Genomic DNA, 15042 nt, shown 5'->3' with positions numbered 1-15042 from the left:
AAAAAACTTCACAGACATGTTTTGTATAGGTATGGCCCTATAATATATTTTTCCAATATAGCATAATAGGTCCACTTTAAATAAAAGTCGGAAAAAAATACTTTCTTGAGAGGTTTTGGCTGTGCCTCGGGTGAGTAAAGTCACATTGTGTAGGTTTAAGGGGAGTAAAACAAGTAAAGGTCGTCTTGGTAGCCATGCTTGGCAGCTGCTGGACTCTCTGTGGGCAGAGTGGCCAGATGATGAAGCTTGAGTGTCTTAATTACTCTAAGGAACAAATTGGAAGTCATCTAAAGGCCCTGACACACCAAGCAGTCACCAGAAGACTAGCCGACGCTGAAGTCGGCTGTTGCCTGGCCGTGTTCTCCTGCGTTTTGGCCATGTGTCGCACGGGAACACACCGCACCGACTTCAGTGCATGAGTGGCAATAACTCTCCTTACCAGCAGGCGGCGGTAGTGTGTATTCGTCATTCAAAAGAGGCAACAACCGGAAGACAGAGAAGAAGAAGAGTATCTTTTCTCCGTAATATCATACAGAGCTGGCCTCTCCTGGATCAAGGTGATGAGCAGGTCTTCGTTTGCATCATTCCAGATCGCCATGATGAGATGAAAATGAATAGCAGTCTGTGTGTGCCTTCTTAAATCGTTTGTTTACGTCCCTCACTTCCGCTTCGCTTCTCATGCACTGATTTGCTAGCTGAACAGCCAATCAGAGTGATTATTTGGTCCGACTGCCAGACCCGATGCATGGCCGATTCAACATGTTTAATCGGCCATGCATCGGGTCTGGTAGTCCAAATAAGGCGTGTCACGGTCGACGGTGCGGGACACACCAACCTGACTACGGCGCCGCGAATGCCCGACAGCCTCTGACGGCCTCTGACTCCCAAAATCGGGTTGGTGTGTCAGGGCCTTAAGGTTAACCGCTGTTAGTTACCGCAGGGACATTCTTCATGTAAAAGCTGTCACCGAGGTGGTGAAAACCCTGTGATACGCTGAAGAGATGAGCACACTTACGCAGAAGCTTCTGACTGCCCAACAGTTTGGCTTCCTCAGACAAAGACTCTTCATCTTCATCATCATCCTCAGATGAGGCCAGGGTATCAACTAGTGAAACAAAAAAGGTACAATTCTATTTATACAGACAGTAACACAACACCAAAAACAAGACTAGCATTTCAGTCGTTTCTTTAAGTAAGGATACAATCTTTGGGAGTTTATATATACACATTGAAAAAAAGGCCACTGCATGTCCCGTTTTACATTAATCATACAGTTTTAGTACAAAAATAAATAAAGAACAGAATGACTTGTATGGGCACAATCTGAGAATTGATACAGTGTTAACAGGTGTCGCTGGAAAACAAACCGTTCTTGTCAACAATTACCGTACTTTTCGGACTATAAAGCGCACCTGCATATAAGCCGCAGCAGCTAAATTGTCCGTCTGTCTTGCTCTCGTTCTGTCTCTCGGTTCCACTTTTACTTTGGCGCGCTACCTGTCTCACTATTTTCCGGCCTCCAGCTTTTCCTGCTGGAGCCCGCCGCTTAAAGGTGGCGGGCGCGGACCGGTCATAGAGCCCATAGAGTTAAAGGTGGTTAATTTTACCTGTACAATCCATAGATTTAGGAGGTTCCCTAGTGGCCGTTAGCTGTACAAAAAAAATGGGGGAAAAAGTCGCGGCTTATAGTCCGAAAAGTACGGTAAATCTAATGGACTTTTTAACAATAATTTGTTAGTTTAAAAAATTGAATTGAAAAGAAACCAGAGCAGAAAATCTCCACCGTTTTTTGATGGATGAATCTATAAAAACGTACATGACCAAGCATTTCACTGCCCCTTTAATACGTAATGTCAACATTTTGATTCCATTACATGACCATTACCGGAATGATGTACTTTCACACTGGAGATGTATTTAGCTTCTCAGTGATCAAACTAGACCAAATCTGCTGCAATTTCTTTTCTGAGACGTTACCTGTGACGTTGAAGTAGACGCTGTGGTTGCCGAAGGTGATGCAGGCGTACAGACCAGAGTCCGTCAGCTCCACAGTCTCGATCTCCAGCTGGCCGTTGCGGATGCGTGTGTGTTCTCCGTCCACCACAGACACATGTTCTTTGGTCCAGTTGACTGCATGCAGGGAGGCTTTGGCAGAGCAACTCAGATCCAGACGATCCCCGAGATAGAGCGTGAACAGCTCCGTTTGCGTTTCCACAGAGACTGAAGGGGAAAAAGCATAACATGGCTTAGTTATTCCAAAGCTCAGTAATGTCATGTAAATAGAAATACAAGCAGGGCTCAAACTGTTTTTATCTTTGGCAAAAACAAACTGTGAAAAATATAAAATAGGATAACCACCAATATCGAATAACTGGAGGGGTATATAGTGTGTAGCGAGACACAAAATGGGGCTGTATCTGCACTATAAATGGTTCAAAAAGTACTTCAATCACAAAACAGGGACACCAGAAAAGTCCTTTCATGATTTCCTCCCAGCAAACCACGTCTCTTACCTATCCCTTAAATTAAATCATATAGAAAATTAGTTAAGGCCCTATCGTCAGGCAGGCAAGGAGCTACTTGGGAAAGGAAGGCGAAATTCAATTATGAGGATTGAAGAGCGGGGAGGCGTCACAGAGCGAGACACCTGAGCCCCCCTGTGCTAAATGACTACATAGTCCACGAGGGGGAGGGGGTAACCCAATTAGGCTGACACGTTGTCCATCACAATAGTGTTGTTTGTCTAGTTACAAAAGGTAAAGATCGTCACTGGACAACTAGCTGCACATTCTTGCTAGGATCACACACCCATTGCAAAAATAAGCATGAGGTTCCAACAACGTGCAAATAGGATCCTGGTTTTAAAGGACATTAAAACATCTAACATTATCAAATGTTAATAGTTTTAGAAGCCAAAACATTTAAAATAATGCCACATCATTTACGAAATCCTGATATGTTGTCTATAAATGCTTTAAATTGGCTCAACTAAAAAACATTTGGTATGCAAAGCATTTTTTCAGAGGCGATATTTAAAATGTGAAGACATTTACCTAAAAAAATTCGTTTCTCCCCCCCTCTCTTTACTTTTTTGCCTTAGGCTATTGCTTCAAACTATTGCTGACACCGTTTTAAAGTAATATGAGGCAAACGGAGGGAAAAAAGCCAATTCTCCATATAAAAAAGCTTGAACCAAATTATGTATAAAAGGTTTGTGTCTTAAATGATATTGATTATCAAAATAGTGGTAGATTTTATTTACCAACTAATAGTTTTAGCTCTACTTGATATAGTTGTGTTGCTTTATCACCACAAAGTAATCCCCTGTGGCAGAACTATAATGTGAAATCATTTTGCTCGTCCTCCTTTCCCAAAGTCCCCCCGGCATTTAAACTAAACAAAAAAATTGAACTAGATAACCCAATGTAAAAGCATAACGTGATCATTCTGAATGGTTCTCAAAGCACAGTGTTTGTACACACACTTCCTTACAACAGGAAGTACTTCTATGTAGCATAACCTAAAGACAACATCAGCAAACCTGCCTAATCCCTCTCACCATCACAACAAAGGCCTCCGAACAATACAGGGGAAGAGGGAGCGGGCAGAGAGAGCAGAGAGCATGTGCACGGGAGCGAGCGAGGGCCTGCAGCGGCAGGTTCTAGTGCCAGTTGCTATGGTGACCCCACTTGGGCCTAGTAAAGGTATTTCCTGGATCACATATGTCTGACAGGCCCTTAATCCCAGCAGGAAAGGGGGCCAGGGGGTAGGATCAACTTTCTCCTCAAAAACAAAACCAGAAGGGGGAAAGCAGAAGAGGCATTTAGTGATGCACTATCTAACCAGGACACAGCTTTAAACACAACCCTTCTTTACAGGATATTTTTTTTTTGTGTGTGTGTGTGTGTGTGTGTGTGTGTGTGTGTGTGTGTGTGTGTGTGTGTGTGTGTGTGTGTGTGTGTGTGTGTGTGTGTGTGTGTGTGGTGTGTGTGTGTGTGTGTGTGTGTGTGTGTGTGTGTGTGTGTGTGTGTGTGTGTGTGTGTGTGTGTGTGTGTGTGTGTGTGTGTGTGTGTGTGTGTGTGTGTGTGTGTGTGTGTGTGTGTGTGTGTGTGTGTGTGTGTGTGTGTGTGTGTGTGTGTGTGTGTGTGTGTGTGTGTGTGTGTGTGTGTGTGTGTGTGTGTGTGTGTGTGTGTGTGTGTGTGTGTGTGTGTGTGTGTGTGTGTGTGTGTGTGTGTGTGTGTGTGTGTGTGTGTGTGTGTGTGTGTGTGTGTGTGTGTGTGTGTGTGTGTGTGTGTGTGTGTGTGTGTGTGTGTGTGTGTGTGTGCACGCGCGCTGGGGGGGCATGTTTCTGTCCCAGTCTGCTCTAAATGGAGATGCCACTGATAAGACTGTGTCAACATCCCAGCTGTTAATCTGGCCGCAGACATCATAAAACGCCCATAAAAGCTGTAAAATGTGCCTGTTGCTTCATCGTAGGCCACAGTCAGGAGCATTTATGCTTCTGTGACAGCATACTTCTAAAACTGGAGTAAGATATAACACATGTAGTCAAATTAACCCTACTACCATAAAAAAACAAAAGACACAGCTACTATGTCTATGATTAACTCGCTGTATAAATATTAAACTAACAGATAGGGCTTAGTATTTGCAAGTGGACGATACAATATGCATCATAATACATGGAATACGATTCCCTGTATGATTAAATGAAGTCATATTTAACCCTTTTTAAATACATTTTTAGGAAAACTTTCACAGTATACAGAACACCATATGATTAACATCTCAATATCAAGTAATGGCAACATTTCCCACTCATGTTTGAAGTTCTAACCACAACACCAAATTAACCATTGTTTGTAACTTATTTTAGCCTTTGAACATTCAACTTAAAATCAAAAGCGTTTTTGAGAATCCATACAATATCAAAAAAGATTTTGCTACACATATTTTCTGACAACCCTACCAACAAACAGCAACACACTTTATCACAAAGTAAATTCATTTCAACTTCTCGGCAGAGTTAAGTGCCAAGTTTCCAGCATTTCCTTTGAATGTAAGGATGTTTCATCTCACTTAATCCTCCTGCCGCTATGATTGGATTCAAATGGATTAAGCACCATATTTTCTGAAAGCAACCCATCTTGAAAGTTTTCTTACAACCATTTGGGGGGGGGGGGGGGGGAGATGATTGACATTGTTTAAAATCAGCTTAATGACAAAAATCATGAAAGGAATTTTGTGAAGAAGAAATCATTGAGAGGGTTTCTTTTTAAACTAAGGGGGAAGGCTCACTAGTCTGTAAATCCAAAACCAACTTGGCGCCAGTCTATGGAACCTTCTCTGGCTACGAGATGGGAAGCAATATGCCGCGTGAATGACTTCTGGGATTTCCTGCTCTCACTGCAGTGATGGTTGAATGCAGTAAAGTCTGGTTGGGGCTCTGCTATGGCACACAGAGGAAAATGGCCACAGCAAGTTCCCTCTGCTAATTTGACTACAGCAAAGTGAAGGGGTGGGTGACGTGCAGCGGGGATTGATAAGAGACAAAAGGCAGGACTGGGACAATGCCTATTAGCAAGCCCAAAAAATAAATCACTGAGCGAGTGTCCCTCCTGAAAGCACTCCAGTGGAGGACCTTTTAACTCCTAAATGAGCTGCTGACAATCAGCATGGATTAACACTAGGGAGCTACAAGGATTACTGTGCAGTGCAAAGTGTTTCCAGTGTCATTCAAACGAGTTCTGCTACATTTAGCCCCACATTGAGGCCCTAATGGGTAAACACAGGAAAGGGAGGATCTTTTAAAATAATTAAACTTTATGTAGATCTAGTTTTATAACTACCATTAGCGTGCTCTGCTCTGCTGCAGGTTGGTCTTAGAAACCACACAGGCACACACGTTTAAAAAAACACCAATAAAAAAATGGTTTGGAGAAACATGTTGCAACTTAGACTAAAGTAATCATTACACTCTTGCAACACATGCATACACTTCTTTTCTAACCAGATGGTTTCCAATATAATTATTAGGAAAACGGATAAACAATTGCATTGTTTAATCTTTCTTTCAAGAGGTTCCTCTAAACATTTCAATTTATTTACAGATTCCGCTCATTCTTTATTAGCTTTAACGTTAACATCGTGCTCACTGCTCAACCTTTAGCTATAAAACATTTGCGAAACATGGTCTCCATAGTCCGTGCTTTCCCCCCCATTTAAATCAAATCAGGTTTTATTTATATAGCACATTTTACAAACGATTTTTGGTCGAGCCAAAGTGCTGTACATGCAAATAAAAAATACATGACTGCGATCGCAAACAGAAGACAATAAATTACTACAGCAAATATAAAAATCAAACAGGGAAATGTTACTTAATTTACACCTTTTTTGAATTTTTAACTCACAAATGTTACATATTACACAAAACGATAGGGCATTGAATTTGATTTATGACACTATACCGCTATAATTCTCCCTGACATAACGATCAGTGCGTTATCCTTGAGTGGAAATGAATGCCTTCAGGGGAAAAGTTCATTCATCTTGTGTCAACCTTAAAGTCAGTTCACTTCTTTCGTCTTCTCTCTGAGATTCAGCAGAGTTTAAACTCCTATGGGCCCCCATCACTGTCTGAAAAAGTCTTTCTCAGGACTGTGGCAGCTTCAGATTTAAGAGCCGAGCCACTAGCTTGTCTACACTGACTGACAGCAGAGAAGAAATCCTCTGGGATGCCAAAAAAAACGCTTTGACATTTCACTGTCTTTAAACCAAAAAGATGTACAGATATTGAAATTATGAAGACAAAAGCACTCTCAATGATCTCACTGAGCTCACAAAGCTTATAAATGTTGCAATCATTTAAATGGCCGTCCATGTGGCCCCTGAAGAAATGTAAAGAAATGAATTTGTTCAGGGAATATTCTTTTCTTATGTGAACAGCACAAAACAAAAAAAGCCCCCAAGACAAACAAAGAAGCACGCATAATACATGACCATTTCCATATAACTATTGTTTCCCCAGACCAAGACAAAAGGAATGCAACCAAATGCTTCTGCTGTGATTGTTTGTCGACAGCTGAAACCATCCGTCACCCAGCAGGGGAGCGGGGGAAAGTGAAGCATTCCCGGGAAAAAGTCAGTGGGGGAGCAGCAGTGAAAAAGCACAGAGGCGCATAGATAGTACCTGGCCATTTGGTGATTAAGAACTGGGTGGAGTGTAAACGCATCAGACTTCCCCCACCCTGAAGACAATTTATGGCTCACCTTAGAAGACAAACACTCTCCTCAGAAACCCTATCCTTCAGGATAAGGGAGGGCTCAAAGTAGCATCTTGTTTCCTTTTTTCAAAAACTGGCTAATTTATGGTTTCCCTGGCAGTTAACTCCTCTCTCAGTGACAACAAATACCTTTTCATTACAAAGGAGGAGAGGAGCAGGGAAGGTAGTGGGGCTGCCCTCAGGCTACAGATGGGAGTCATTTACTCCTCCCTGTCCCACTGTTGGCTTAAACACAGCCGCGCCAAGTTTATTTTAGGGCTTACAGCACAAGAGAGACCCTCTTGCTTAATTACTCTAATTATAATGCTGGGTTTTATCATATTATTGTGCAGCTCCCCACTTCCGACTGCAACGTGTAAACATACAACCCCATCTACTCACAAGTCCAGGCAGCTATTACACTGCTGGACTGAATCCAAGAGGCACATTTTTAAGGATTCGATTTCAGTGACTCTTTCCCCTTTTCAGAACGTGTGTAACAGCCAGACCGGGCTAAATTCTTTATAGGACATCTTAAAGTTGTACAGTCCAGATTAGGAACTAAATAAAAACCATTAGACCAAGAGTTCAGTCTGTAAGATTAACTCATTTCTTTTACGCTCTAGTTTAGTTAGCCAGGAAAAACTGAAAAGGGTGTTTCTAATAGTCTGAAACATGGTTGTACTAAATCTGACGCAGTTAAGAGTTCTCAAACATCAGACTGGGGGTGGTGGAGGAAACACTGACGCTACAAAGGACAGATTTCACCAAAGCCTGGAGTGTGTTAGGGTTACATTCCTGTACAAAGAACAAAGCTTTGATTATCAGCGGACTGTTTTTCAAGACGGGAGTCGAGATAAGTCAGACATGAAGCTACAACAGTTACGTGTCTTTTAAGTAATACTACATCCAGAAGCAGAAAAAGGCAGTGTACAAATAAGACATCTTACCTTCATCAGGCCGGCACTCCGTCCGTAAAACTTGGGAGAGTAAAACCAGACTCAGAAGTATACTCTGTCTCATCAGCATCCTGCTGAGGGAGCTACAACCGTTGGCTTTTCTGCAACTGCAACTCCATTCAGACCGTTGGGGCATCAGCAGCGGGTCATTTACAGTGCTAAGCTAAAAACAAACAAAAAGTAATAAAAACAAATTAATGCATGACCACGTGAGAAAGCAGCCTCATGGGTTAAAAGCAAACAGTTACTAAAAATAGGTTTAGGGTACAAGTATTTATCGAGAGAAACATTTGCTTATATTTGCTCGTGGAAAATAAACATTGGTATGCACGAATGGAAAATGTGCTCTGTGGCTCTTATAATAAATAATGTATATTTTTACAAATGAATGGAAATCTAAATTGTTGTTGACATTGACATTCCCCACCTATCAAGAAGAAGAGGATATTCTGTTTCTCTCCAAGGTTTGAGGTGGGCATTTAGGCCTGCATGTACAAGAACACAGATAAGAAGCATTTTGTTTTCAGAGGACTGGTAGAGTTTTTCAAGAGTACAATTTAAGCACTTTTCAAGGTCTGTAAAAGTGCCAAAAGGTTTCGTGCTCATGGCAACTTAATCCATTGCTTTTTTTGTAAAGGATTCAGGTCCAATCTACGTTTGGTGTGAGTGGGCCACCAGGATATCTTTTATTATTTCACATATTACAGACTTTTGGTTTAAATTAGTGATTTTGTAGATGAAACACCAGATAACGTTGGTATTGGGGCTAGGCAATAAGGAGGAATTTCACAAAAACTTTGATTAAATATAAAGATATTCCTAATGATATTGTTGAGTTGATCATTGGAGCTTTCACCAACTATTTAAATGAGATGTTTTATAAATAATCATTAGTAATGGGGAAATCATGACCAGGCGGGTGAAGCTAACAGTTTGGAAAAAGCGAGGAGAAGAAAAAAAACGTTCTTACATATGATGTTTCTATACCCAAAAGTACAAGTATAATTTAGCTTTTTTTTTCTACTTTCAAGACTATACTCACCCTATTTTAAAGACTACAAAGTCCTTAATGCATGTATAGTATGATCTCATAGACTGTCCTACCATTAAGACAATGTGCAAAGTTGTTGTTCGTGCTACTAGACCATTGTTGGGCTTGAGAAGATGTACAGTACGCTCCGAAACGGGGCTCGGTGCAGTGGATGAGCCTCACATCTGCTTGCATCATCACCTCTGCAGCATCTGGCCACATAGATTAACACTTACCCCGGACCCCCATAGCCCCCCTTGAGGAATTTGTTTAAAGACCGAAAAAACTACAGCCTGTTATGTGACACCCTTGTAGAGAGAAACAGTGCCAGGCCATCATTTCCACGCTGAGAGACCTATCACCTAACAGTTGGTTTTGGTCCCCAAGCTCCAAGTGACCCCTCCTTTCAACCATTTGCTCCCATGACTTGTAAGGAAACGTAAAACTAATGGCGCATTTCCACTACAGCGCGGAGCTCGCTTTAAGCGTGCCCGGCTCGTTTTTGGTTGCATTTCCACTTGGCGTAGTTCCGGCTAGCGGGTACAATTTCAGTTTTTCTGGCCCCATAAAATCGAGGTTCTTTTTGGGCCAACAACCGGGCTCAGTATGCTAAACTAGAGAGAAAATCGCTGGCAAGGGGGCTACAACTACAACAAGATGAACATATTTGACCGTGATTTAATTGTAATACACGTTTCAAAATGATGCCGAAGTAACAACATACTGATACCGGTTAGTAAAAACCATGAATTAATGCTTTGACAAGTCGGCAGGCGAAAAACCTTTTAAAATGCGTGTCTTCTAAATGGAGATCGGCTATATGCTCCGACCGTCCACACTCACAACAACGGCCTATACAGACATAAATAAACCAGCGACTGTATTCGCCATGACACAGACAATCTGTGGTTTGTACTTGTTTAACTTTTGTCTAGTTTCTGAACAGATATGAGGAGCTGTGAGCTTGAGTGCTAACAGCTAATGTTGTTTTTCTGTGGTTCTCATTGAAGATGACGTCACAGCTCCGTCTACACTGTGTTACTATAGTTATTGCCCCAGCTACTAAACTGTACTGGAAACGCAGCATAAAGTGAGCCAGTCCTAAAGGGCCTAGCCTAGCCATACCGAGCGAGGCCCTGTAGTGGAAATGCGCCATAATGCTGTTTTTTTTTTACCTAAGTCAAGCCAAAGCCCATGCTTATTAATGAAGAACTTACTATTCAACGTAGGGCTGGGAAACACATCGATATTATATTGATATCTCGATGCTAGACTATTTTGTCTTAGATTTATGATACAGTAATATCATAAGTGTTGTCTTTTCCTGGGTTTAAGGGCAGCGTAACAGTAAAGTGATGCTTTTTATTTACCAGACTGTCGAAGCTGTAATATAATAATAATAGCTTGGATTTATATAGCGCCTTTCAAGGGACCCAAGGTCGATTTGCCTTTAACCCGCATTATCATTATATTATTTATCAACAATCCCACTCTGTTCATATTTTGTGAAGGCCACAATGGTCAACCCTTTAATATCGATATAGCGAGATATGATCGCCCAGCTAATAAATGGAGTCATAAATGAGATATCATAGCAACATCTGGGTGAGAGAAACCCCAACTCGGTTTAGGTTTTCACACAAAGTCATGTTCAGGTGCAGCTGTGGTTTCCTTTAAGATGTAACCGCTTGTGTGAGTGTTCATAACTGAAACAGACATTGTGTTCTCCTCAAAACCAATTCAATTTCACTTTCCAAGAATGGCCTAGTGTTCTAGCAGCTGAGCTGGGTCAGGGGGGTCCGAGGGGGATAAAGAAGCTTGGTCATTGTGGCTCTGTAAGCAGTGAGTCAGTGTTTTGGGAAAGCTCCAAAAAAAAAAGAAGTGCTTCTGACGGCAGACAGAAGGAAGCGCAGAGCGGCCGCACCGTGCTCCCCTTGGCCCTCGTCACCACGAGGACCGTCAATAATTGAGAGGGGAGGAAGTAGCTTCTTCAAATCATGACACAGTACTTTGTCATCTTCTGCTCCCATGGGAGCAAGAGTTAAACAAACAGTGTGTCTTTACTATCCACACACGGGACACGCTCATCTTGAACTTGGGAGTAGTTGAATAGAGACTGGTTTTTACTTCCTTAAGATATTAATATCAGCAAAAAGAATGTGCTGAACTTCTGGTTCCCATTTCGTCTGATTTAAGTGCAGTTCTTATTCAGATTAAAAAAAGAGCTAGACCGACAGACTGTATCACCCGGGCCAATTTGAGCTAATTGCAGACAATGTGGAATGGTCGGACGATAAGTGCAGCACAGGAATCCTAAATTAGGTTTAAGGTCATTAAGAAACTGTGTAATTGTCACAAAGTTTGTTTTCTGTAAAATCCTGTTCAAATCAAAAACTTTTGAAAGACTGCTGTTCTCAAATATTAATACTGGCAGTAGTTACTTTTGCTTGGTACTTATTGTCAGATCTTGTTCAATGGTAAAATATACTGCCCTCAGGACATATCTTTTGAGGACACAATAACCAAAGCGGTGACCCCTACCAAATAGTATTTGTGTTATTCCCTTTCATACCACCTATATTGTTTAAGTGATGATGAACCAAAATAAGACAGAGGACCAAGTGATGAGAAACATATCTCACAGTCTATTACTGTGAACAGTAAACAAATCAACTGCTTTTGATGGATTAAACAGTCTTCACTAAAACCAGACTTGTTCACAGACAAAAACAGGAAACTCATAACCCACAAGGGAATGTAGACTAGACTGAAATACACCTAATCATTAAAAGGACATTTATATAGTGCTTAACTAGAATATATTCATAGATGTAGTGTTTGAATGGTATTTGTAATGCACAATCATCTTGTTTCCCACTGTCTTAACCTTTTCATTTTTTTTAAGTGTGGTTTTGGTGAAAAATGAAAAATTGTTTGAGTTTAGTGGCTAAGATATTTCAGTATGCTGTCAAATGCTTTGCTTTTAAATGTATAACACACAAGGATTTAAAAAGGTGCATACAACTGAGAATGATCCGTAGCTGATGAACAGTGACTGCTTAGAACATTTAAAAAAAACTGCCTATTGAAGGATTAGCACTATTCACTGCATAACGAATCATGTACAAAATCACATGTTTGAGAAAAATCACACTTGTTTTTGTGAGCTCTTCAGAGACGGTAGCAGTTCAGTGAAAATCTGGCAAATAAAAGGGGGTTCGACTAAACAGATTAGAACACGCAAGACATATTTAGCTTCTCTCATTATACAAAGACAAAAGTTAGAGGCTTAACCCATAACATGGCCCGCACCATAATTACTGTTCACCGCCATCCATGCATAAAATTCCTCAGCTCCCAGATTGTGGAACCCCCTGCACTCCCAGCCAAACAACCAGTCTGCAGCTCAGAGGACACAAGAGCATCAGACCATCTCCCCGAGGCTACTGTTTTCACAAAAACAAGACACTTCTAGGGTTTTTCTCAGCAGCCTCACAAACTGAATCAGTGGTTTTCCACCAGTGTGCCATGGGGGGAGATCAGGTGTCATGAGATTACACTCAAATGTAAAGACCATCAACATCAGGCCATCCGACACGCTGCCATTTGGTTGCAGCCAAAGTCTCTCAGTATGCATGAATGTGTATGTTTTCCCAAGGGAGGTAGATCTGGAAACACTACTCTAACACTAGAGCTGTTATCAACATGCGCATGTTTTATCTGGAATAAAATCTGCATAAAAGCTCAAAAATAAACAAATCCACACACAATTGAATGTGCTGCCTTAACCATCTTGAAAACACTACAATCTAAAAAGGATGGCTAACTAAAACCTTCTTTTTCGTAAAATGTACGTTCTACACAGCTTGCAAGGAAATATTTCTTGATGGATTCAGTTGTAATTAACACAATCTTAATGTTAGAGTCCAAGGCAAATAACCCTGTGTCAGGGGAGCAGCCTAGTAAATTAAAGGGCAGGACTGACTACTCCTCACTTCCCATTATGGTTCAGGAGAAAACCTTTTTTCCTCATGGTGAACTCCCTGTGGACATGCTGCTTTTCTAAACCATCCATCTTCTCCCTCTCCCTTCATATCATAACATTTAGAGCTTTACATAACATCAGACTGGCCCCTACAGACCCAGACTTCATGACAGATGTAGTAATGATAGCCGTCCTCTGAGAGTTTAGAGATGTTAGTTGCTTCCCTGCATGTCGCAATAATTAAGCTGTCCCATGAAAGGAGAGATAGAACAAGATGTTAATTGAACTTAGCTTGTTATGTTTGCTCATTCTGATAGGCCTTTGAGATAAATAGACCGGGCTAAAGAAATGAATAAGTATAATTAAGATCTCGAGAACCACACTTTGTTTTGCAGATAAAAAGAAAAAAAGTTCTCAATGAAGCCAAACTGTGGTTTGAGAATTGCAGTTAGAAAAGTGGCTTTCTAGATGTGACTCTTCGTGTTGGTAGAATTAATTCAAGTAAGCTATTTCATCTGGCGCCTGATGGGTCTTTAGATAGAAAACTAGCAGGACTGCAGGCAACATTTGGGCCTTACTGTTGGCCCCCTTTCATGTGTTAAGGATAGAGGTGAATTAGGTGTTACTACGCATGAAACTGGGTCTAAACATCTCTCTAAAAAGCCAACAAACGTACTTAAACAGGCAGATTTTCTATTTTCCCGAACTCAACAATATTTTTTTTAATAAAACGTGGTTCTAGGCCTATAAATAAATCAACTGCTTGTCAATTTGAGAGCCGTAATTTTAAGACAAGGAGTTCTTGTATTCTGTAAATACAACGAGCATAAAGGAGGACAACATCAAACATTTAGCATGTAAACAGCCAGTGTAGTGTAGTAAAATCAAAGCGTTGAGGGATAATAAGAAACCAACTCACCTTACTGGCGGGGGGCTGTGAAACAGCCAGTGTTGGACAGATAAGACTCCGGAGCTGAGATTTGATGCAGAAAAACTTTCCAAAAACAGTATATCCAGACTCAAATGCGTGGTGCGTTACCGAGCCTCACTAAGTCCAAGATATCGTTGTTTTGTTAAAACATTCGCGCATGTTTTTGCAAAACTTATGCGAAGGAAAACACAGAATGTGGGTCCCAACTCTGAAAAAACGCAAATAATCAAAAGAGAGGAGGAAAAAATCCGAAACAATGTAACGAAAATGTGTTTTAGCGTTTCCTCGATTAACTTCTTTCTAGCGCACACCTTTGAACTGAGACAACCAGGCTGAGGGCAGTCCGTGCGGGTCGGTAGGCTCTTTATCCCAAAATGTTTCTTCCGCGATGAAATGAGGTCACCTCACCTCCGAAAACTGTCTCCTAAAGTTGTTCAACTAACTGTAACAAGACGAACGAAAACACCTTGTCACCTGGAGTTGTTTTCTACACAACATTGGTACTTAAATGAATCCCTAAAAAGTATTTTGACGATTCCTGGCGGAGAAATGCTGTTGAACAACGAGAGTCTGGGCTGCTCCAAACCTCCCCCCTTACATCTGAGAATATGCGCATCCTCCGGACCGCTGTCAGCACAGAGGCAGCGACGCGGTCCACTTCCGGTCTCTGACCACAAAATAAAAGACGACAAGAAGCAGCATTTGGCTTGATGCTTTTGGACTTTTTGGATAAATAGATTGCTGTTAACTTGCTTATTTGCAATTTTTTGTTTGAGAAATGCTCAGGTTATCTTCAAAGGCTCCCATTCATAATACTAATACAGATAATTGTGAAGCATGTAAAGGTTAAACTGCTTTTACCTTTGTTAAGA

General features: G+C 41.2%; 1 protein-coding gene across 4 annotated transcripts in view; it reads right to left on the bottom strand.

The window, feature by feature from the left end:
- LOC117442377 (fibroblast growth factor receptor 1-A-like) overlaps window positions 1–14809 on the bottom strand; it is a 37231-nt gene extending 22422 nt beyond the window's left edge. For 3 of the 4 annotated variants that reach the window (XM_034078382.1, XM_034078379.1, XM_034078381.1), the window contains exons 1-4: window positions 14159–14809; window positions 8216–8387; window positions 1978–2220; window positions 1016–1105 (exon numbers count right to left, since the gene is read on the bottom strand). In XM_034078382.1, coding sequence (XP_033934273.1) covers window positions 1016–1105; window positions 1978–2220; window positions 8216–8360 — 478 coding nt within the window. In that variant the 5' untranslated portion in view covers window positions 8361–8387; window positions 14159–14809. Of the gene's footprint in view, window positions 1–1015; window positions 1106–1977; window positions 2221–8215; window positions 8388–8651; window positions 8712–14158 lie in introns of those variants that run through there. The other variant, XM_034078380.2, reaches the window with a different exon arrangement.
- Window positions 14810–15042: the final 233 nt, after the last annotated feature.

The sequence above is a fragment of the Pseudochaenichthys georgianus genome, unplaced genomic scaffold (assembly GCF_902827115.2).
Source record: "Pseudochaenichthys georgianus unplaced genomic scaffold, fPseGeo1.2 scaffold_420_arrow_ctg1, whole genome shotgun sequence".
Lineage (NCBI taxonomy): Eukaryota > Metazoa > Chordata > Actinopteri > Perciformes > Channichthyidae > Pseudochaenichthys > Pseudochaenichthys georgianus.
Note: the sequence above shows the minus strand (reverse complement) of the source record. Positions and strands in the feature narration are given on the sequence as shown.